The sequence below is a fragment of the Manis javanica genome, chromosome 10 (assembly GCF_040802235.1).
Source record: "Manis javanica isolate MJ-LG chromosome 10, MJ_LKY, whole genome shotgun sequence".
Classification (NCBI taxonomy): domain Eukaryota; kingdom Metazoa; phylum Chordata; class Mammalia; order Pholidota; family Manidae; genus Manis; species Manis javanica.
Window position 1 is genome coordinate 107,469,906 of NC_133165.1, and position 23,966 is coordinate 107,493,871.

At 50.3% G+C, this 23,966-nt stretch overlaps 1 protein-coding gene across 1 annotated transcript; it reads left to right on the forward strand.

Moving 5' to 3' along the window:
* The first annotated feature begins 1,023 nt into the window (after positions 1 to 1,023).
* Positions 1,024 to 18,942, forward strand: ISX (intestine specific homeobox). The gene is made up of 4 exons (XM_017644029.3): positions 1,024 to 1,797; positions 14,605 to 14,756; positions 16,455 to 16,568; positions 17,388 to 18,942. Exons 1-4 carry the CDS (start codon positions 1,425 to 1,427, stop codon positions 17,625 to 17,627), a joined length of 879 nt encoding a protein of 292 aa, XP_017499518.3. The 5' UTR covers positions 1,024 to 1,424; the 3' UTR covers positions 17,628 to 18,942.
* The last annotated feature ends 5,024 nt before the right edge of the window (positions 18,943 to 23,966 follow it).

The window sequence follows — 23,966 nt, forward strand, 5'->3', positions numbered from 1 at the left end:
CAATCTCTTATTCATATGAGTCCCACAAGACCCACCACTGTCCACATTTCCCCCTGTCCCCAGCACACCTGTAACCATCTTCCCCTTTCCCCTAGCCCCCACCCTCTGTAAGAAGGTCTGCATTCTAATGGAGTACCTGATCAGACCACGCCATGACATCCACTCTACCCACTTGGTCTTAGCCTCAGTTGCCCTATGTGCACCATAGGGCTCAGAAGGCCTCTCCCGCTCTGACATTTGGAAAGGCAGGAAAGTGCCTCTGAGCAGGACAGCCTGCAGCCGACTGCACCCTGGCTCAGCCTCCAGCCTATACATGACCCACACACTCTCCTGGCTGAGGAAACACATTGAGTGGGGCTGGGGACACTTCGTGGCCACCCTGCTCCCACATGGCCAGTTCTCGGGCAAGATGCCTCCCCAGGGCCCCCAATACTCGACCTTCAGCTCCCCTCTGCCCCTTGCCCCAGGCACCTGCATCCCTGGCCTTAAGGAAGGTGGAGAGTTTCTTCTCTTATCAGCCGTTTTCCTGCCCCTCCTCTCTGGTCACACAGTGACTGGGAGCAGAATTCAGGCAAGGACAGGTTGATGCCTTTCAGCTCCCCACCAACAGTTCACTGGACAGACAGACTGAAAATAGATCCCTTCGGGGCTTACCTTGGGAGACAGGTAAGGGGCGTGCAAGCAGGAAAGACACAGAAAGGACCCCAAAACGAAGGGCGAGCCAGGAACCTGTGGAGAGACTTTGAAAGTGAGGTGGGGAAAAGGGAAGGGCAGGGAAGAGCGTGAGCCAGAGGAGAGACACCTGGAGAGGGTTAGCCCAGCTGACTGAAGTGCTCAGCCCCGCCGGGTCCCAGAGAGAGAGCCTGGGAGGGGCCCAGCCACCCCCTTCTTCAGCCTCCACCTGCCAGCCAGCAGAAGCCCAGGTGCTCTGGGAGGCCTGTTCTGGAGCCGGGAGCAGCAGAACAGAGGGAAGTCCAGGAGGGATTCTGGGAACACCGCTCAAGGTGCCTGCAGCCCAGGACTGAGTTAGCCACCTGGGGCCCCAGAGTGGGCCCTCCATCCTGTCAGAGGCCCGGCCAAAACCAGCAGGAAAAGGCCTCAGCCAGAGAAAGGGCAGAGGTGGACACACGGCCTCCACATCGCCTCTGGGGGGCACCTCCCTCTTCCCTCCAGCTCTGCCTCATTCCTCAATGGCAGTGACCTCAGGGACCCTGGCCTTGGCTGGGGATTGTAAAGGCGACCACCCTGGAAAAGAGCCTTCACTATAAGACTGAACCCAGTTTAGCAAGGGTGACTTGCTCGACAAGGAGCTGGCAAGGATTCTGAGTCCTGACACGGGGTACAGCCCGTTCCACCTGCCTCCCGACCCCAGGTGTGTTTCCCAGTGGCCCTGGAAGTCCCCGCGGAGATGGAGTTGTGCCTGGATGGTCCGACCTGAGGCTGCCCATTCTCCACCTCTGCCTGCCCTCTTGATCCCAGGAGTGTCCGGGAGGAAGCGCGCCGCCTCCACCAGCATCATCATGAGCACACACGAAGGGCCCCGCCGCCCCTCCTCGCTGCCGCCCGCACCGTGTGCCCCGGAGGGCCCTGCTCCCTGGGGGGCTATGGAGAGCACGAGCTCGGGGCGCCGTGAGGCCCCGAAGAGGCTGGGCCTTTCCTTCTCCATCGAGGAGATTTTAAAGAGGCCCGGTGAGAGGAGGGCCTTGCTCGGGCCGGAAGAGGCAGGCGGAGGGGACCCTGGGCCAGCAGCAGCTGCAGGCTCCCTCCCAGGAAGGCCCCCGCAGGACCAGCCGCAGGGTAAGTGTCTTCTGGTCATTTCTCTTCTATTTCCGGGTCTCCCGGGTGTGCCCAGGCAGGGAAAAGCTGATGCATCCGGGCTGGTAGCTTTAAATGCCTTTCTATCTAGCCAGAACTGTGGCTTCTCGGAGGCAGGCACCAAGGCTCGGTCAGCTGTAGGGTGCGGGGACCCAGGGCTTGTTCAGGCCACAGCTGAGAAGGTTAGCCGTTTATTTACACCACGTTCGCACTGTGGTAGACATTGTCCTAGAGGCTGTGAGCCTCCTCTACAACTTCAGCAGAGAGGCATGGCACTCATACCTTGGCAGGCGAGGAAACTCATCTGCACAAGAGGAGAGGTAAATGATGGCCCCAAATTTCACAGCCAGTGAGCAGAGGACCCGAGGTCAGGACCTGACTCGGGCTGCCCCCAAACACCTGCTCAGTCCGGCACGTTCTTCTCCTCATAAGCAGAGGTCAGCCTACGTGACTTCCAGCGGCTGAAGCTCTGCCTAGGATCTGCCCGCCTGGTCACCCGCCCTGCCGGCGGCCCACCCCAGGCATGTGTGCAAGCACAGTGACCAGATTGCTTTCAGGCCCCTCCCTCAAAGCTGGCCTGCAGAATGCAGAAGGGCATTGGGGTGCACATGTGCTAAGGGCCAGGGACCCTCAGGAATCCACGATGCCAGGCTGCATTATGCCCTGGCCTGCCACGTGACCTCAGCAAAGTCCCTTTCCACTCTGCTTCGGCTTAACCCTCAGGGAAATGGCTGAGTGAGGAAAGAGGAAACGGAGCTGGCGATGTCCTGTAGGAGTCGGATCATCAATGAGGAAGCCCAGGGGAGCCCATCACAGAGCCCCACTGCCCACACCCCCAAGCTGAGTTCCCCTAAGGCGGGGTGTGCTCAACTGCAAGCAAAGGAAAATCTCTGGAAGGAGGGCTACATCTCTGGGGTGCTGGCAATTTACCCTGAGGATGAGTCTGGCAATAGGAAAGGGTCCATTTTAATTTTCAAAAGGAGACACACACTGGCAGCCCCCAACCCTGGCTGGGCTTCAGAATCAGTGGTGAGGCTTTATATGCATATTCCCGGGCCCATTCCATATGTGATGACTTGGTCTCTGCTGGAATGATGCCCAGAAATCTACATTCTTTAAAAAGTTTCCCAAATTGGTGAGGCCACTATGGAAAACAGTATGGAGGTTCCTCAAAAAATTAAAAATAGAAATACCATATGATCCAGCAATTCTACTTCTGGGTATTCATTCAAAGGAAGTGAAACAGCAATCTAAAAAAGACCGGGTCGGTACCCCATGTTCAACACAGCCTTACTTACAACAGCTAAGACACAGAAGCAACCTAAGTGTCCACTGATGGGTGAACAGATGAAGATGTCATGTACACAATGGAATATTATTCAGCCATAAAAAGCCCTGCCATTTAGGACAATATGGATGGACTTTGAGGGCATTGTGCTGAGTGAAATAAATCAGACAGAAAAAGACAAAAAAAAAAAAAAGGTCACTAATAGCTTCCCATGAACTGAATGAGCATTCACAGAAACAGTTTCTCTAAGGTCTAACCTAAGTCTCTCCTGCTGCAGCTCCATAAAATCCACCACTGCCCTCTCTGTGCTAATGAGAGAGAGGAGATAGAGAGAGGAGAGAAAGAAAGACGACAGGTCTGATGTCCCAGACCAGAGCACCCTCCTTTCCCCAGGCCTGACAATGGCTGATGGCAAAAAGCAGTCCACTCATTCTAAGTGGCCTAAAGAGGCTGGCGTGTTCCCTGTGAACACACCTAATAGATGATGAAACCAAGAAGAGAAGAGACATCACCTTCAAAAACTACATGAGCAGTAACTCTAGACATGAACCCTGTGTCCTAAGACCATCCACTCTAGATTATTCCTGAAGATGGTTTAAATCCACACTTCTCCCTCTATGCTGTAATTCAGCATTTCCAAAAGACTAGAGAAGGTTGCACTGGTGGTTTTCAAGATGAGTTTGAGGGTTATACAGACAAAAATTATTTGTCAGTAGTTCCATAATTATTTCTACACTAACCTTCTACTGATGGTGCATAATATTGGTTAACCATTTATGGTCATGATGTGAGGTTTCCTTTTAAAATAAATTTACTTTTTTGGGTAAAACAAAAAAGTCCATTTGGGATAATGCTAAGCAAATAATAATACAGCTGGAAAGCCAACAGTTCAGAGACTGCAAAAGCAACTTGCAGAAATTGCAAATGAGCTAGAGTGGGTGAGGTGCTGGGTGAGGAGGGCAGGGAGCTGGGGTTCCAGAAATCTAGCCTTTAGGCTTCAGTCCTGTGCCAACTCACAGTAGGACCTCAGACAAGCCACTCCCCTCTCTAGGCCTCCATTTCCCCATCAGGGAATAAGAGAGCAGAGCTAGAACATTCCTATGGTCCCTCCCATTTCTGACACACCCTGACCAGTTACACCCCAAACTGGTGCTAAAAAACCTTGGTCATTTCACTCGTGATCATTTTCCAGGGTAGCAGGTGGGGAGGGGTCTCCACACCAGGCAGGGCAGGAGCAGGGTGACCAGGAGGGGCAGTCTAGAGGGCAAAGGTCTCACAAGCCTTCACCTTTCCCTGCCCTCGCAGACCTGCCCCCCACCCCCACCCCACCCCTGCCCCCAGGGCCCTGCAGGGAATGAAAGGCAACAGGACCTGAGTGGGGTGGGATCAGCAGCAATAAGAGTCCTGGTGACAGTGTGTGTGTTTGGGGGTGGGGGCGCATTGCTGATTTCTGTGCATCTTGTCTGATGGAGCTGACCAGAGGCACAGTGGGGTTCTTGGGATTGGAGGAACAGCCGATAGCAGTGGTCAGTTTGCTGCAAAGGACCACATGGACTCTTCTGTCATAGACGAAAGGTAGACAATGTGTAAATGAATGGGTATGTTCATGTTTCAATAAAACTTTATTTACAAAACCAGGCAGAGGGCCAGTTTGGCCTCAGGCTGTAGTTTATCACCCCCTTAACCCATCAGTGTGGCATTCGAAGCCCATCACACACTGGCTGTGCTGTCCACAGGTTCTGCTCCCATCCCGCCCTCCCAGGAGCTACTCTCCGACTTTCTCCGAGCTTTCCTGCCTTTGCCCTTTAGAATCCACTGCCCCTCTTTCCGGCTTCCTACCCCTCTGTGTTCATTTCCTGTGCTGGTTGTAACAATTCCCCTCAAAAGGGGTGGATTAAAACAATACATTTATTCTTATGGTTCTGGAGGGCAGGGCTGGTTCCTTCCCGAGGCCCTGAGGGAAGATGCATCCCTGCTCCGCTCCAGCTGCTGGGGCTGCAGGCAGTCGTGGCTGTCTTTGGCTCACAGTGCCAATCTCTGCCTCCAAGTCACCTTGCCTTCCCTCTGGGTCTATGTCAAGGCCCCCTCTCCTTTCTCTCATAAAAGCACCAGTCTTCGGATGTAGGATCACCCTAATTCCGGAATGACCTCATCTTGACATCCTTAATTATATCTACAAAGATACTATTTCCAAATAAGGTCACATTCAAAATCTGCCAGGGGGTCAGACTTGGACATACCTTTGGGGGAACATGGCTGAACTCACTCCACCTTCCCTCACGGCTTCATCCCTCTCACCCCCCTCTTTTTCTCCCTCCCCTCCGAGCCCCCTGCTCCCCTTCACTGCATGGAACCAAAGGGGTGGGGCACTGGGACTGGGGGGCCTGGCTCAGGGCTGTGGCCAGCACCTGTCGGTCACCTGTGAGCAACAGCTCTGGCTCTGACAGGCAGGCCCAGGAGCTGCCATCGGAGCAGGCAGGAGAAATGCAGAAGCACACAGAGCCAAAATCTTGTACTTCCCTCAGGATAACGGTGCTTTGGTCTCTCTACCAGACCTCCTCTCAGTCCCTGCCGCCAGGGCCGCAACCTAACTTAGCCCTGGGGACATTCCTTCCAGGCTTGGGGGCCCCTGGAGGCTAGTTCTAGGATTGAAAAGCTGATCAGTCAGAGGCCTCCTGGAAACACAAGAAAGCAAGGCTCCATCCCAGCTTACCCAGAAATACATATCCTGGCAATAGGAAGTTGATCTGGAGCACAGAAAGGCCTGAAGGATACAAGCAGGGCACTGACAACATTACTGTCACCTTGGGCTGCAGAATGTCAGAGCTGGGAGAGACCAGAGTGGACAGAGGAGGAGGGTTAACACTTTTCGCTTTGATGCATCCATTGTGTCCTTCATCTAAGCATGCGACACAGAGCTCCTGGATGTGCACTGAGTAGCAGGCATAGCTACTGCTGCATAACACTCATCCCAGAATTCAGTGGCTTAAACTAACACACATTTACGATCTCGCTCAGATGGCATGGATCAGGAATTTGGGAGTGACTAACCTGGGCGGTGCTGGCCCGGGTCCTTGTGGGATGGCAGGAAGGCCGCTGTTTGAAGCTGCAGTCACCTACAGGCTGGAGTGGACTGAAGGCTCGCTCCCAAGGAGGCTCTCTCCATGGCTGGCGAGTTGGTGCCAGCAGTTGGAGGAGGCCCTGCTTCTCCCCACGCAGGGCTCTCCACGTGCCGCTTGAGTGTCCTCACAAGATGGCGGTGGCTTCTCAGCGTGAGCAATCTGTGTGGGAGAGAGCGGGGTGGAAGCTGCCTCCTTTCACAACCCAGCCTAAGGAACTTCACAGTGGCACTTCCACTGCGTTCCGTTTGCTGTGAGTCACCATATTGGGCCATTACAGGAGGAAAGCATTCAAAGGGAGGCTTGTCCGAGAATTTACAAACCTATCTGAAAACCACCACAAGTTCTCCATGAGGGTGGGGGTGGGGGGCCGGGAAGCTGTAGAAAGGAAAACACAAGCACAGCCCCTGCCCTTCTCTAGCTTATAGTCCTGCAGGGATGACAAACTGCCATCTGATAGTCACCAACGGGGGGACAGTGACAGCTGTGATCAGGGATGGGGAGAGGGCCACGTGTTCTCTGAGGCCACATTCCAAAGGAGGTCGGGTCTGTAAGGGAGGCCTGTGAAGGCCTCCAGGGGACATCATGGCTGTGCTGCAGTCAGAAGGCGGAGCAGGGGAGAGTGGGGGGCCCTCCACAGGGAGGGAACCCCGAGGGCGAGCACCGGTGGTAGATGGCACCAGACCTAAGCAAACTGGTGTGAGAATCACTTTGCAATGACAGGAATACAGCATAGGAAGTGCCCTGAGAACAAGGGGAGGGAACAGTGAACTCTGTGAGACCCTCAAGGAAGCCTCCAGAGAGGAGGTGGCATCTGAGATGGCAGCCAGGCAGACAGCATGTGCTGCTGCCCAGAGGAACAAACAGGAACATTCCTTTGGAGAAACAAAAATATTCAGTGTGGCTGGTGTCTAAAGAGAATGGAATGACGTCAGAGAAGATGAGAGAAATGAGAGGCTGAAGGTCACGTGTGCCAAGCCAAGCCCTTGGCCTTTTCTGTATGTATATCAGCATTTTTAAAACCTATGTTTGGGGGATTTCAGGCTTCCACCGAGATGTGTGATCAGAGCAGCTTTGGATAAAGGGGTGACAGGGCATGCTGCACTCTGGTGCCCCCCACACATCAGTACAGGAGCTCCACTGCTTTGGTTTTGTAGGGTTCCCCATACAATTTCCTTTAAGCAAAGGGTTCTGCTATTTTTTTTTAAATGATATACAGGCAAAAAATGAGTGTGTATATATGTGTGGGCACATATGCAGAGATCCATACATAAAAATATTGCAAAAGTGCTACTATACGTATGAAAATAATAATCTTCACTCTGCCGAGAGAGAAAACACTACCTCCATCGTCCCTGGTAGCGGGTCAGCAGATCCTCCGCAGGCCATCTTCTCAGCTGTTTGCTTTAGCGGCTTCCTTGTGCTTCTCTCTTTCCACCCTCTCTGTATTCTCTTTGTTGTGGTTTATTTGCACAAGTAATCCATGTTTATTGCTGAAAGATAGAAAATACAGATAAACAAAAAGAAGGTATAAAACTATAACCCTATTCTCTCACCACCCAGTAATAACCACCATTAACATTTTCATAGATAGGTACATAGATATATGAAGACTACAAGAATTTTTTTTAATAAAAACAGAGATTGATGTTGCAAGCTTAATACTTTAATTTATTTTTATAAAAAACACAAACCTGTTGTTTCTCCATAGAGATTCACAACAGACCTTGGAGAGAAGGGGGAACATTTGATTGACTTGAGTTTTGACAGATGAGTAGGAGTTCACTAGACAAAGAAAGGCAGGCACTCCACACAGAGGCAGGAGTGCGAACAGACACACCTGGAGAATAAAAGAGTGTAGAAGTGGTCATGTGGGATAAAATGACAGAAATACAGAAATGAGGATTGAGGAGAAACCAGATGATGCCAGAAAGGGTGAAACATGAAGAGCCTTGAATGCCATGCCCAGGGGCTTGCTTGCCCTGGAGCTTGGAGGAAGTCCATGCCCAGACTGGCGAGAAGAGTCCAGCCTGGAAGACTCCTGCCCTGCACCCCGCCTGTCGTCCAGGAGGTGTCCCCCCACCCACAGGAGGGCTCCACATGAGGCCTGCATCTCCTCCATGCTGAACACCCTGCCTTAGGAAAACAAGGTCAAGGCCCATTTCCAGAGACTTTGCCCAGGGGCAGAGCCCCTGGGGGCCTTGGCTGAGCAGCCAGGGCCAATTAGCATATGGCAGAGAAGGAACAATCAGGGGAGGGAGCTGAGCTCGGGAAACATTGGCGTATAATTAGGTGGCCTAATCACCTGTGTAAATTGTGTATTTCTTATGATCGATGTGCTAAACGGCTCAGGTTTAATTAAGTTCTGCTGACTTGTTCTCTTTGAAGGCCCACTGAAGTGTGATTCACAGTTCCCACAATTAATCACGGGGACAGGAGCAGCTTGAAAGGGGTGGCAGTTCCCCACGGCCTGCCTCCGCCCTCTCCCCGCCACCCCCAGGTGCCCTTGGCCAGCCACAGTGGTGGGCTGCTCTACGGCCACCCACTTCTCGGCTTCTCTGCCAAATGCCTGGTCGGGAGATACTGGGCCTGAACAGGAACTCAAGGATTTTCTCACTCCCCGTTGGGTGCTCCTTCCTGGGCTCAGGAAATGGGGTGTGACACCCGCACTGTCCCCTCTGAGCAGGGCCCAGAATGTGCTGACCCTTCCTGATGGTTAAGAATCTTACCCTGTGCATGGGGTGCTCCACCAATGAGCTCAGATTTCCAGCTTCTTGTTTAAGGAGGTCCTTCTGGTTCCAAAATCCTACAGGCTGGGTTCTGTTTCCTACCTTCTCTGTTCCATTTCCATTCATGCTGTTCCACCCTCTCTTCCTTGCTTCCCATCTCTTACCACTCACGTGGTCTGTAACCAGTGCGTCAGCCTTGCTGCTCCCCCTGCATATGGTGGGAAATCCAAGTGTGGGCCTTCATCCTTCCTGCACCGGCTCCTCAGACCCCTCTTCCCACCCCACCCTGTCCTGTGATCCTGGACGGGTCCGCTCTGCTCTGAGTGGCCGCCCAGCGCTCCTGGGCACCACCACCCCCACTGGACGTTCTCCTCCTACCCGGGCACCAACAGAGAGATGGGCATGGCCAGTCTAGCCTCCCTCTTACTTACCCCATCTTCCAGTTTCCCCAGTGCCAGCAAAGCCAGTTCCACAACTGACAGATACTCTCCTAGAGATATGTGGCCATGAGAGGCAATTGCAACACAAGAGGAAACTTAAATAAGTTGGACCCAAAATATGACTTTTTCACAAACCCCGTAGGAAAGCCTATAAGGCAACTCTGTCCAGTAGAACTTTCTTTAGTGTCGGGAATGTCCTGTATCGGTTCTGCCCAATGTGGTAGCCACTAGCCATATGTGGGTGTTGAGCTATGGCTATGTGGCTGAAAAACTGAACTTTTTATTTGATTTAATTTAAATAATCACATGTAGATAGTGCCTACCATATTGAACAGTGAATATCTAAGGAACTGAACTTTTAACAAAGTCCAGGCTCAGATCCTTGTGTCTCTGACTCCAGGTTCAAGTACTGTCCGTCTCTCCCAGAACTGCTCTTCTGGTTGGATCTCATCAGAGATATTCCGGGGAGCTTCACTCACTGGGAGTGATCTCAGCTCCAGGACCCTTCTTACTCCACCATTCCTTTTTACAGTTCTCCAATTTGGGGTCATTCAGTCTAACGTGACATCCCAAGAAGAACTGTGTGGGGACAATCAGTGCTGACTATTGACACCGCAAGACCCCACGGCCAGCCTCAGGGGAGGAGCGGGGCACCTTGAGCCTTGCAGGCTGGTTCATTTGGGGGTCAGCCTCCATCTCCCCACTGGTGTGAATTTTAAGTACCTCTTATTCTCTGGAGAAGTCACTAGAGATGTTGGACATACACACACACCACACACACACACACACACTCATCATCATTTATCGAACAAACCTTTATCCTGAGAATGTACAGTTCAAAGCTAATGAGAGAAAATGTGTTTCTAACTGGCCAGTAATTTGCCAGGCAGCCCCCTCTTCATGAAGTCATCAGTCATGTTATTAGGCAAAATAAAGTTCAGATTTTCCTTCTTCACCCTACCTCCAGATTAAGCCCTTCCAGTCCTTCCAGAAGTTGGGGAAAGCTATATATATCTTAATAGCTTCTCCCTCACTTACACAAATGGGAGTTTTGAAAAGATTATTTTATTAAGGAGTCTGTTCTTAGTCTTGAACCCTTATTTGCCTAAATTTCCTTCTAGGGAAAAAGGAGGGGTGGCTTGTTTTTTGTTACATCCTACCTTCTGTTTCTCCCCCTGTCCTCCGTGTTGCTTACATTCTGGCCCCACACCCTGCATTCTCCGTTCAGTACCCTCTATTCCACAGTGCCATATTCTCAGAAGCAGCCCAGTTCCACACTGTCCTGGACCCCACAGATTGCCCAGCCAGCCTGCAATCGTCCACTTGGTGAATTTCTTTGCAATTTCCTACAGAGCTTCACTGTAGCACTACTGTCATTTAAAATGCTGGCCACATGAATGAATGAATGAATGAGACACCGTCAGCAGGGCTTGTTCAGTTTTGTACTCCTGCAGACAGGCCCTCAGTGCCTGTGAGATGCTGTGTACAGAGAAAACGTTCGGTAAGATCTAGGCAATGGATTAGCACTTGCCATTTCTCTCTACATCCCTTCTGATTGGGTTCACGTCTATCCCTTGAGCACACCACCGGCTCTAAAAACAGAATAAACATCACTTTTTTTTAAATGTTGAAAGTAGGTAGACTTAGGGAGGGGAAGGGAGAGAGGGGAGGAGAGAGAACGAGAGATCAGGTGAGATCAGAAATTCAGTAGCTTACTCTAGCAGGTAACAGTATTTGAAACCTCTCTGTCTGCAACTCCCAAGAAGCTTCCAACAGTCAGCAAAATGAGAAAAAGTACTTTGAGGGAATGAAAAATGGATTCACAATGAACGGGAGGGGCAGGCGGGAGGGGTGAGACCAAAGGCAGCCTGTGAAACGCTGTTGCCACACAGAGGCAGCTGGGCCTGGCGAATGCCCTGGTGCAGGAGCCCTTCCTCGGCGGCAGTGTCTCCCTCGGGCCCTTGCCCTCTCACCAAGCAAACTGGTCCCTGGGCGAGCGGTTTTCAGCCATTCAGCCTCCACCTGAAGAGAAGAAAGAATTACAGAATGCCAGAGTCGATCTGACCTTAGCATCTTGATCACTGGACCCCTCTCTCCTCCCCATTCTACTGATGTGGACACAGAGGCCCCAAGAGTAAATGAAACGTGGCCCAAGTGGAGTGAGCCAGGAACAGAGCTCCAGTCTCCTGGTGTCCAGTTCAGTGAATTTTCTAGCCAGTGATGGCAGGATGGACAATAAGCAAACACACACGAAGTTAGCTGATTCATACATAGCTTGTGTGGTTTCATAGCTGTGTGGTTTCAGCTGTGACTCGGGGGAAAGTGGGCTGAGTGGGAGTCGGGATCTCAGGAGGAGGTGAGAGCCCCACCCTTCTTTCAGCAGCTTCGGCTCCAGCCAAACCATCTGACCGGTGACCTCTGACGGTTCAAAATCCCAGACAAACCATTCAGCACCTTTTCTGGTGAAAGTGTTTTATCTGCTGAATAAGATTGAGAATGGAACCAAAATCTCACATTTTTTTCATTTAAAGCAAACAATTATTAAGTTCCAGTTACTCAGCTTGTCTAAGATACAGTACCTGCCGGACACAGAGAGAATGGCTGAGAAGTGACTTTGCCCAGAGCGTCTGGGTCCTCCCGACATGGGTCGGCAATCCTGGGACAGGACGTACCAGAGTCTCAGTCGTTTTCTTTGAGCAGATTCTTCTTGCAGGAATGCGAAAGAAACCGGGAGCCGTGAGGTCAGCTAGAAGGGTAGACATTTTCTTGGCACAAAAAGTGAAGGTGATTCTGGGAGGGGGTCTATACCTTTCCTACAATTCTAGAAATGATATCGTGTGGACTTTGTTCAAAGTTAGACTAGAACTGTTACCCTGTCCTCAAAAGTCCATGGACCAGAAAACGAGCCCACCACTGCCCACCAGGTCCTTCCTCCAATGTCTGGTTCCCCTTGGCTTGGCTTCTGCCACCATCATTCTACCCACATAGTCTCCCTGTGGTCCTCCAGTGATCTCCTAAATACCAAATTCAGGACCGGATGCCACAAATCCATCTTGGAACAAGGCAAGCTAAATATGCATACATTTACACATACATACATGGAGGCCGAGGTCAGGGTGTAGCAGCACTATTCCTGACACATAACACGTGTTCAATAAACACACTGACGTTTTCCTCTTCACCCTCTCTTATTTTTAATGACCACTCTTTTCTTCCCAAACCTTTGCCCACCGTGTATTCTATGGCACCACTTGTGTCTGAGTGTCCTCTCTCTTAGGTTTTTCCCCAGAAGAGGGACTGAGAAAGATTTGCTGGGGGAGGTTTATTGGGGAGTTAAAAGATGTTATCATGTTCTTCTCTTTTTAACCCTCTGGACCCTACATACATTCCTCCTCCAGCTATCAACTGCATCCTTCCTCCACGTTCCCAGAGAACCGTTCTGAGTTGTCCGCAGCTGCCGCCTCCTCTGCCTCTCCTTGCCTTATGTCCTCACCCACTGAGCCCTCGCAGTCTCTGTTCTGTGGAAACTGCCAGGCCATTGTTAAGGTGCTCGGTGGGGCCACGTTCAGTGGCCACCTCTGTCCTCATTGTAATTAATCCACTGACAGCGTGAACCCAGGTGAGCCTTTCTTGAAATGACTTCCTCACTGGGTGTCCACGTCACTGCACCTTCCTCGCCTCCCTCCCACCTCAGATATCTGCCCTTCTTGGTCTCTCTGGGATCCCCTGTTGCCTTCTCTGGGCTCCCCGTTGGCCGCTGAACCTCTAAGTGGAGGAGGGGCCCCAGGCTTACTCTAGGCCCTTCACTCTTCACATATACTTCCTGCTTAAGTGAATATACCCATACTGATGACTGCAAAGGCCAAGTACATGCTGACAGTTCCCAAATTTGAGCCTCAGTCCTGAGGTCCCCTTTGAACACCAAACCTATAGGTATCTGCCTATCTGATAGTTTCTTTTCAATAGCCAATAGGCATCTCAAACTTACCATGTCCAAATCAAATACCCGATTCGCCATCATACACACACACACCCTGGCCTAACTTCACAGGCATGTGCGTGAGAAGTGTAGCTGCCTGGGCCCACACTCAGAAGGAGGCCTGGCACTTAGATTTAATGTCGATGGTCACCATGTGGAAATTCTTAATATTTTATGTCTGAACCTGTGTTTGTAACTAAAGTCCACTGGGGCCACAAAGTATGTGCCAGGGGCCTAGAGCCTCGATTCACTCTGTGTCCCCTCATCACCTCCTTGTTTCCCTGGGACGGCCTCTCAGCTGCCTGTTTCCTTGCCCCTGTCCGTGACCACTGCCTCCTCTGTCCTGCGTGGTGTGGAGGGCCAGGGGACACAGTGTAGGTGAGGGGGGGTCAAGGTCAGGCACATACACCCCGGCGCCAAGTCAAAAGGCGGGCTCTGGGTCCCTGTGGGTTGCATTCACCCTATTAGTATCCCTGTGCCCAGGGGAGCACAGCCTTTAATAGTGAATAAAGCACCCTGACAGGTCAAGAGAGAAAGACTGTAGAAAAAAGGAAAAAGCTTTATTCCTGTGTTTTGAACAGGATGACCCACATTTTCATTTTGTAGTAGGCCCCACAAACGACATAGCCAGGTATGAGTGGCCCTGAGACTGGACAGTTGGGCTGGAAACAGGTTGTAAGGGGCTGGCTGATTTGCAGTTCAGCCTTTACTTTGTGGACCAAGGTTGGCTAGCATTTTCTGTAAAGGGCCAGACGGTAATTATTTTAGGCTTTGTGGGCCATATGGTCTCTACTGCAACTACTCAAATATGCTTTTATAACACAGAAGCAGCCACAGACAATACATAAACCAATGGGTGAGTTTGTGTTCCAATAAAACTTTATTTACAAAAAACAGGCAGTGGGCCAGATTTGATCCACAGGCCATAGTTTGCCATCCACTGTTGTAGACAAGGGGGAGTCATTGAAGGCATCTAAGTAGCAAAAAGTTCAGTCAAAGGAGTTTCTAGAAGCTCATCTTGGCCTCGCTGCCATGATGGATGGGAGGGGTCAGCCTAGGGGCAGGGGGTTCTAGGAAAGAGAATATTGCAAAACTCCAAGCATGAGGATCCAGCGCCAAGACTCAGTAGCAGCAGCAGGAGTTGCAAGAGTGAAACAAGGGAACATAAAAGCGTCAGTGCGGTGCCAACACCAAGGTCACTCTCACTAACCAAGCTGCACCCTCCTCCATGCAGAGGAGAGGAAGAGCAAGCGGAGGGCCCGAACCACCTTCACCGCAGAGCAGCTGCGTGAGCTGGAGAAGATCTTCCACTTCACCCACTATCCAGATGTCCATATCCGCAACCAGCTGGCAGCCAGGATCAACCTCCCGGAAGCTCGGGTGCAGGTACAGCAGTCCCCACCTGCAGCCCCCCACCTCCATGCACTGGAGGCCACGGGTGAGACCCCATGTATCCTGGACTCTGCAGGCCTGCCCCATCTGAAATGTTCCATTGGCTTTATCCCATAAACACAGTCATAGGTGCCAAATGTTGCTTTCCAGGAAATGAGGTCACCATAGTTAAGAGGGTTTCTCCCCTTGGGGGGGTGGGCATGGAGTGAGATGCCCATTGACATCTGCCCCCACACCTTCCCTCTCCGCTTGGCTCTAGTCCCAGAACATCGTTCACCAAGCAGCCTCGTTCACAAAATAGGTCTTGATAATCTAGACCAGTGGTCAACAAACTTTTTCGCAAAGCGCCAGATGGTAAACGTGCTAGGCTTTATGGGGCCGTTCAGTCACTGTCACAACTACTCCACTCTGCCCCGTTGGACAAAAGCATTTGTAGTTTACAATATATAAACAAGTGAGCATGGTGTGTTCCAATGAAACTTGATTGACGAACACTAAAATTTGAATTTTGTATAATTTGCACATGTCACTGATTATTACTGTTCTTTTGGCTTTTTCCCCAATCATTGGAAAATGTGAAAATCATTCTTAGCTCATAGGCCGGCCAAAAGCAGGTGGAAGGTCAGATTTAGCCCACAGGCCTTTGTTTGCCAACCCCTGACCTCCACTACCTGGGTTTCGCTTTGAAGGCAGCACAGACGTGGAAAGGACCCTCCAGGACCTGCTTTCAGCACTGGCTACCTCATCTGTGATCTGTAATTTCTTCAGGCTAGTGTCTGTGGCTTCTTCTGTGGTTAGAGACACAGTAGCTCCGTGTCACTCACCAGGGATACCACTTGAGCGAACCCCAAACTAATTGTTACACTGTTGGCACTCACCCCAAAAGTTTTCTAACTTTTAAAAACTCTTGTTTTTAAAAATATATATTTATGATGGAGTCGTTCAAATTCAAACCCTGAGCCAGGGCCCAGGCCAACATTCCACTCTTGATTTTATCCCAATCTACTTTTCCTCTGCCTCAGGACCACCCCTGTGTTAGGCTTCTCCCCTTTTTCTTCCCACACGGAATCAGTCACCAGCTAAGTGGGTAGCACCTGCATCTGCCATAAAGCCCAGAAATCAGCAGCTGCCTCAGCCAAACGACCAAGGACAAATGGCCACATGTCAGGGACAGTCAGGCACCACCGTGAATATAGGGAACTTCCAGGGTTCAACCTAGAGATGTCAAGGGGCCTGTGGGTGTTGCAAGCTGTCAATCTGCCAGCAGGAAATAGCCTACAGATGGATTTTATTTGATCCACACAGTATTTTTAATCTCAGAACTTTGACACAGAAATCAAGATTTCTGCCTGAGACACTGGATGAGCCTGCCGTGATGGGCTCACATTTCCACACAGTGCCTTGGCCGAAGCTGAGAGGCTGCCCCCGTTATGCTCTGCTCATCAGAGACCCCACCACTCCCAGCCACAGGGCATTCAGGTGCTTCCCTCATGCATGAGGCGCCCTCTAGGCACTGCAGGTTGGGATCTCTGGACCCCTCTCAGAAGGCTGACCTCCAGAGCCAGAGAAATCCTGAATGCCATGGAGCTTTCTAGACTGTAAAGGGCCGGACCCATGGAGGCCAACATAATTATGTATTCAGGGGAAGGTACTAGGTGGAGAAAAATCCTTTTATTTATCTCCATCATTTAGATCTGGTTCCAGAATCAGCGAGCCAAGTGGCGGAAGCAGAAGACTGGCAGCCTTGGGGCGTTGCAGCAGCTGAGTGAGGCCGACTTGACCCCAGCCACAAGTGTGGACATGGCCGTGAGTGGCTGAGACACTGTGGGAGGGGATGGGGGTCTACCATCCGGGAACATCCCCTCCAGACCCAGATGCGAGAAAGCACTTCAGTGGCCCTGGCTACAGAAAAAAGCACATGGGGAATTCTTCTAGAAAGAGCACGGACACAAATGCTCTGGAAGTCTGGGACACATCACTGCCTCTCCCTGTCCCCATGTCCTCAGCCACTGAGTGACAATCATAGTGCCTCTCCTTCCTCTGGGGACTGGCTTGTCTTACTTGTGCAAAACTTTACAGTTTACAGAACAGGTAACCTCAGCTCTGGAGCCAGACAGCCCAGAGTTGAATCCCAGCTCTGCACTGACCAGTAGTGTGGCCCTGGAGAGTCACCTTGCCCCGCCGAGAGCAGGGATAGTTTTGATGAGGATGACATGGCTGAGACGGGATGCACACTTGGCACCTGGGCAGTGCTCCAAAGTACTAGCTATGTGTGGAGTCACCACGCATTTGCAGCATGTACCAGACGCCAAGGGTGGGGAGCCAGCAATGCACAAAACAGACAGTCCCATGGACAGAGCTTGCGCATCCCATGGTGACACCGGGGTAAATTTCTTTATCCATTTTTTTTGCTAATGCAGGAACTGGGTTCTGAGAAGCAACATGAAATCTGAAAATGCCCAGATTAGGACCAGGATTCCCGGCCCCCAGGGCATGCACTTCTTCCCCGGTTGATCCCTGACACACCCTGAGCTGCCCAAGTTATGGGGAAAGGTTGGGAAGCTGTGGGACAGCCCAGGCTAAAGCTTAGGACTCACTTCTCTCTCCTGACCTCTCCTATAACAGGGTGCCATGCTGCCACCGGCCGCTCTGCCCAGGCTGCCTCCTCCCACAGGCTGTTTTTCCCTGGCTCAGGGTCAGCTCACCTCTGCCTGGTTCCCTGCCCAGATCACCCTCCTCCCGCACCACCCCTGGGAGACACGTCCTCTTCCATACCCTCTCATCAAGGAGCTCTGCATCCCTGCATTCCACTTCCTTCCGCCTCTGCATCCCAAGTGGGGCGGCATCTGTGCCACTTCAACATAGGAACATCTCTCACCAAAAGAGCTGCTCTCCTCTTCAGGTGAAGGCATGTGGCCCAGGCCTCCGGGGGAATCAATCTCATAATCCAAAGACGGCCCACCGGCCAGGAAGTCTCCCTGGGCATGGCCCTTAGAAGGCTGCGTCAGACTCGCAGCAACATGACCAGTAAAGGGACTCTCATCTCCCCTGGCCAGGGTTGCCCTCCTGGCCCAGAAGACAGAGGCTGTGAGATCTCAGGATGAGCTCTAGAGCAAGGAGGTGGTCCTCTTGCGCCTGTGCTTCCTCTCCCTTGCTGGGTGGCCCCCCATCTGTCCCTCACCTCCTCTGGACCTCATCTGTAACACAAATCAGTTGGACAAGATGACTCCGGGGACCCCCTGCCCTTACTTTGGTGAGACGAACCATGGAGAGAACAGAGGTATAGAGGAGGCCAAGGAGAGTTTTTTTGTTCATCCACTCACGGCACTTTTATTGAGCACCTACTGAGCGCTGCATAAATGGAACTGGATATAGACATGAACAAGAAGGCTCTGCCCGCAGGAGCTCAGTCCAGGCCGGCAAAGGGTCAGAGCTGAGCTTGCCTATAAGCAGAACATTCGTTCAGTAACCTTCCAGTTGGCCCAGGTCTAACTCCTTCTATATGGCTGTGATGTCAATGTCCAAAAGTGGGAGAGAAATATAGCGAAGACTTTTAAAAATTTTAAACGTAATTTGTGTCTATGGTAATTCTGCTGGGTTGGGGATATCTTCATTCCCTGTCTGAATAATGAGGAAGACAATAAGCTCTTTTCAGAGTTCATTACCCAGGACTTGTGCAAGAGCGCAGCTGGAACCAGCCTCACTCTGTACCGAAAAGCCTAAGATTTCATTTGACTCTGCCGTTTCCTTGCAGAGAGACCTGGGCAAACCACATCCGAGCCTCGGTTTTCACTGTAGATACAAAACAGAGGCAGTAGCCCCCACTCGCCTGCCTCACAGAGCCTAGGAAGGCACCAGCAGGGGGTCACAGTGCTTTGCAAAGCACGAGGGCCCGTGTGGAGTGACGTTGTCCCCAGATTCCAGCAGGAAAGTGGCTGCTTTGGATCCCAGCCCCAGAATGAGTCGCTCCTGCTCCCCAGAGGCCAGCCACTACACCTCCCTTCCGCATGAGCATGGCTCTCCAGGGCTGGGCAGGCCGGACTGACCTCTAGGTACAAGTCAGCAGTTCAAGGAATCTGCCCCAAATCCCAAAGCCTCTGCAATCTGCCCAGGTCCCTGACCCACAGAGGAGTTGCCCTGGGCGTCAGGAAGCCTGACTATTAGCCCCGCACTCCTTCTAATTTGCTGTGTGACCTTTGCCATCTCATCTCTCTGGGTGTCAGCTTTCCCATCTGTAAACCGGAGGCAGCAATGCCAGCTCAGCCTTCAAGTGTGCCTAAGCCAAACCGCAGATGACAGCCCACCGATGTGAATGTCCTCTGCAAACCTGGAAGTGCCGAATCCCTCAGCATCCATGAATGTTACTATTGACCCTAGTCTTCAGCAAACTCTGGTTGAAAGGAGAAGGCTAGGGGCCAGGGGAACAAGAGTCGGTTAACAAACAGGTGGGTAGCTCCTAACTTCTGGCATGAGTAGCAGGAACTCATTTTCTGACTCTAAACACAAATGCACAAAATGTAATTTTTGTCATTTTGCTATAACTAGATTTACTAAGTTGTTGGCGGGACATTTATTTGAGAACTTCTATGTTATTGATTCCTCGGACATTACAGACTTAAACTCAGTCACATGCGAGATCATCCCCCTCTGTTCCCCTCCTTCCTTTGGGGGTCTTTGCTAGGTTGAGGGGAGGGCCGGGAAAGTTCCATGGTCTCTGGAGGGAGGGGCGTCCACTTCCCAGCCTCGGGCTTTCTCAGGCCCCTGCTGGCATTCAGTGTGCCTCAGCTGGTCTGGACTTAGGCGTGACCCTTCCACCCTGGCGGTGCACCACTTCACTCAGTCCACTATAGGGGGGTTCACTCTGCACCCTCTGCTGCAGCCAACCACCCCGCCCACTTGGGACTGCCCCCACATCCCTCTCTAGCTTCCAGGTCTTCTCCCATAGCAGAAGGAAAGCTGACAGCTCTCACAACCCCTGGGGTATTGGAAGCCCTGGTCCAGACAGCACACTCTCACGCTAGACCTCTTGCAGCCAGTTATCATGCCCTGGTGAGGAGATTGCCAATACTCAGACTTCCCAGTGGAACGGTAAGTCACAGGTGCACTCTGCTCCAGGGTCCCTGTGTCTGCCTGGGTGCTCCAAAGACACAGAACTATAGGTATAAGCCCCAGGCTGAGTCGGAAGACAGGAGGAGACCAACATCCCAGCTCGAAGGCAGTCAAGGCTGTTGGGTCGTCACATTCACCCACACCAGGGAGGGCAATCTGTTGTACCCAGCCATTGCCAATTCAGACGTTAATCCCATCCAGAAATGCCCTCAGAGATGCACCCATAACGACGTGTAACCAATATCTGGCCACCCTGTGGCTCAGTCAAGTTGACACATAAAATTAACCATCACAGTTCCCACCCCCTTTCCCAGTCATACACCTCCTCCCCCCAGAATCCTCTAGGAACAGGATTTGGCCAACCATCAGAGGCTCGGGCGACCGGAATGTCTCAGCTGCAGTGCAGATGTCACTGTTGGTTTGGAGGCAACTGCCTCTTCCTCCTTTGGGATTTTTTTCCCCAAGAACTACTTAATTCCCTTACTTTTATACCTGTGGGGCAAAGAAAACACTTAAGGCCTCTTACGAGCTGTGTGCTCTTGGGCAAGTAACACATCCCTTCTGTGTACCTTTCCCTGAATCACAAGTCTCTTGAGAGAAGTGAAAGGATAATTTTCTTAAGGTAAAAATCATACCCATAAAAAATGAGCAAGTGCCAAAGCTTCATGTAACTCACTAATTAATGAGAGAACCAGTAAGACATCCTAACAGTTCCAAGGAGAACCCAGAGGACAGACACAGAAACAGGCCATCAGGAAGGCTGAAATGAATTACACACACAGACAAAAAAGGGTCAACACCCCTAGGGAAATAATCAATTTGCATGTCCTCCAAACACTATTCATTTGCATTTCTATGGACAAGAATCATTTATATGACTATCAGTTTTTTACAATTTAGAGAGTTGAAAAGCAGCTCAAAGACAATGAAAGGGGGAGATATCCTGACAGCGGGCTAGAGGGAAGACCCAGTCATCCTTTGATGCCCAGTTCAAAGCATTTCAGGGCTTTTCCTGACCTAACTGGACTTCATCTCTCTGCATTCTCCTCTTCATCATCCATTCAATCGATGGGACAAGACCTGCCTCAGAAGACAGCTGTGTGATTATATTAGGTGACACAATGTAAAATGTTTTGTTACTTGCAAAACACTTGATGAAAGTAGGAAGTTATTATTTATTGCCTTTCGAACTCTTCTAGAACTGAAGTGAAAAAGTCTGTATCTTGAAAGTGTTTAGAAGTGCAGCAACATTTCTTTAATATCCAGTGACCTCTCGGACTTCAATTTTTAAAAAGGCTAAACAAGCCATAGAAAACAAGCAGAGCAGAAGTGAGAGATGCACAGGGAAAACATACAAATGGATCCTGTATCCTCAGCCTTATTCATAATTTAAAAATGCAGATGAAACCGTAATGAAACACATTTTTTTACTTCTCAGATTGGCAAACACTTGAATGTTGGTACAGAGTTAATGACCTCGCCATTCTCATATATATAAGGACATATGACTTAATAAATCAGTTTTGGAAGATAACTTGACAGTTATTAATATTCTAAATGCAAATCTTTTTGCCCCATAATTGTATTTGTAAGAATTTATTTGGAAAAAAAATAATTTATTTGATAAATACATGTGTATATAAATACCATATATAAGAATGTTCATCAAGGCTTTGTGGAAACCACCTGATAGGACACTGGTTGAGCTGATTATAATATATTCATCCAACTGTTAAAACAAGTGAAAGGGGATTGTCTGATGGGAAACTGTCATTAGACACATCATTAAATGGAAAACGCAAGTTGCGGAATGGTATTACGATCTCATTTGAGTAAGAAAAGGATCAAGCTATCCTTATACACAAAAACATCGTCTGCATGGTGATGATTTCTGCACACATTAGCTTTTGCTCCATAACAAATCACTCCAAAGCTTACTTGCTTGAAACAACTTCTTTGGCTCATAACTCTGGCTTGACTGGGTTCTGCGTCTGATCTAGGCTGACCTGACTAATCTCAGCTAGGCTTCCACGCATGTTTGTAGTCAGCTGGTGACCGCTGGGTGACCAGGATGGTGTCACTCACAGAGAGGTCTGGGCTTGGAGGGCTGTTGTTGGGACAACACAGCTCTGGGCCACATGTCTCTCACTAGGCTTCCTCTTGCAGCAGTCACAGGATTCCAAGAACACAAGCAGAAGGTACAGGACTCTTGAGCCTTGGGCTCAAATCCACTCACATTACTCCTCCTGCGTTCTGTTGGTCAAAGCGAGTCATGAGGCCAGCCCAGACTCCAGCGGTGGCCAACTAGACTCCTCTTCACAGGAAGACCTGTAAAATGCGTGCCATGTTTATTTCCACCATGAACCCCCAAATGTAGATCTCACCCAGACCGCTTCCTCGAGTTCTCTCCATCCTTCCCCCTGAATGTCTAATAGGTAACTCAAGCTTAACATGCCTACAAACACTCTATTCACTACCCACCCCAGACCTGCTTTTTTCTCAGCCTTCCTCTTCTCAGCAAACGGCAACACCTTTCTTCTGGTTGCTTCTGCTAACATCCTTAGTGCACTTAGTGCTCCAGAGCAGCAAATCTAGCATTCAACTCCACCTCCACGGTTTCCCTGCATTCACCCACTACACCTGGGCTCTATCTTCACTCACCAGCTAGAATGATCCTGGAGGAATGACACTCACAACCTTCAAGTTCTTTTCTGTCTCACTTGGAATAAAGTTGAAGTCCTTCCCATGGCCAGTGTGGAAGTTCCTGGCTCCTACCTCTTTCCCCAGTGCTCTCTGCTCCAGCCATGCTTGCCTCCTACCAACTGCTGTTCCAAGGTGCCAAGAATAATCCTGCCCCAGGGCTTTTGCACTTACTGTCACTCTGCCTGAAACATCCTTCTCCAGCAGTTTGCCTGGTTCACTCCCTCACTTCCTCCTAGTCATCACTCAAATAGTACCCAGAGATTCTGTTCTGCCCCCAGACCACCCTATCTAAAGTGACACACACATATGCACCCTGTCACTTCATAGCCCCTTGCCCCATTTTATTATCTTTGTAGTGCCCCTCAACACCTATCATATTACGCATTTATTTATTTATTGTCTGTCTCCCCACTGGAATGAAAGCTCCATGAAGTAAGGGATTTAATCTGATTTGTACATTGCTATATTCCCAGTAACCCAAACAGAGCCTGGTACATAACAGGCATTCAATATTTCAATATCAGTTATAGGTACATGTACACACACACACACACACACACACACAGTCTATATAGGCCTAGAAATTTCCTAGGTGGATACACAAAATCCTGACAGCAATTACTTCCAGAGAGTGGCTAGTGGTGCCACACTGATGGAGAGAATCACTTGTTTTCCCACCTACCCTGCAGCATTTGAATTTTTTGCCAGAAGTATATAATTTTATGAATCAAAATATCCATAAATAACAGGACAATGAATATTTATTCTCATTTCTCTTGTGCTTCACAATTTTACATTCTGCCATCAAAGGAAATGTTTCTCTGCCTTTCTGGTACTAGAGAACTCCCCTATGGTAAGAGAGTCACCCAGTGAGCCATTTCTACAAATCACTTATGGTAGAATGGAGAGCCAGAAGATATTCTCCAGCACACGGAGAACAGACACAGGGAACAAAGAGAAGTGGACAGAACTCTGGGACTACAAGCAAAGAGATAAGTCAATTCACAGAAGACAACACACAGAGCAGGCAGGCTCAGAATCCACGGAGAAAAGGAACCAGCTAAGAGCTCTTAGAGGTGGAATGGGTTTCTAGAGGAATCTTAGGGGAACAAATGCAGAAGGTCAAATGGAAAACACCCCTTAGGGCAATTAGGCCAAGAAGCTCCCTCACTGCCTCACAGTCTTCAAGAGGGCAGACCCACATAGGAACAGTGGAAATGCCTTGAGCTAAATGCACTAATAAGATCTGAACAAGACATTACAGGAGATCCAAGGATAAAGAGCCCAGGACTGGGGTTCTGGTGTCCGGCTCACAATCAAATCATCTGCAGAAGTCAGCTAAACATGGAGTTCACTTTTGACAAGGTTTTGAGCCCCTGCCCTGGGCTCAGA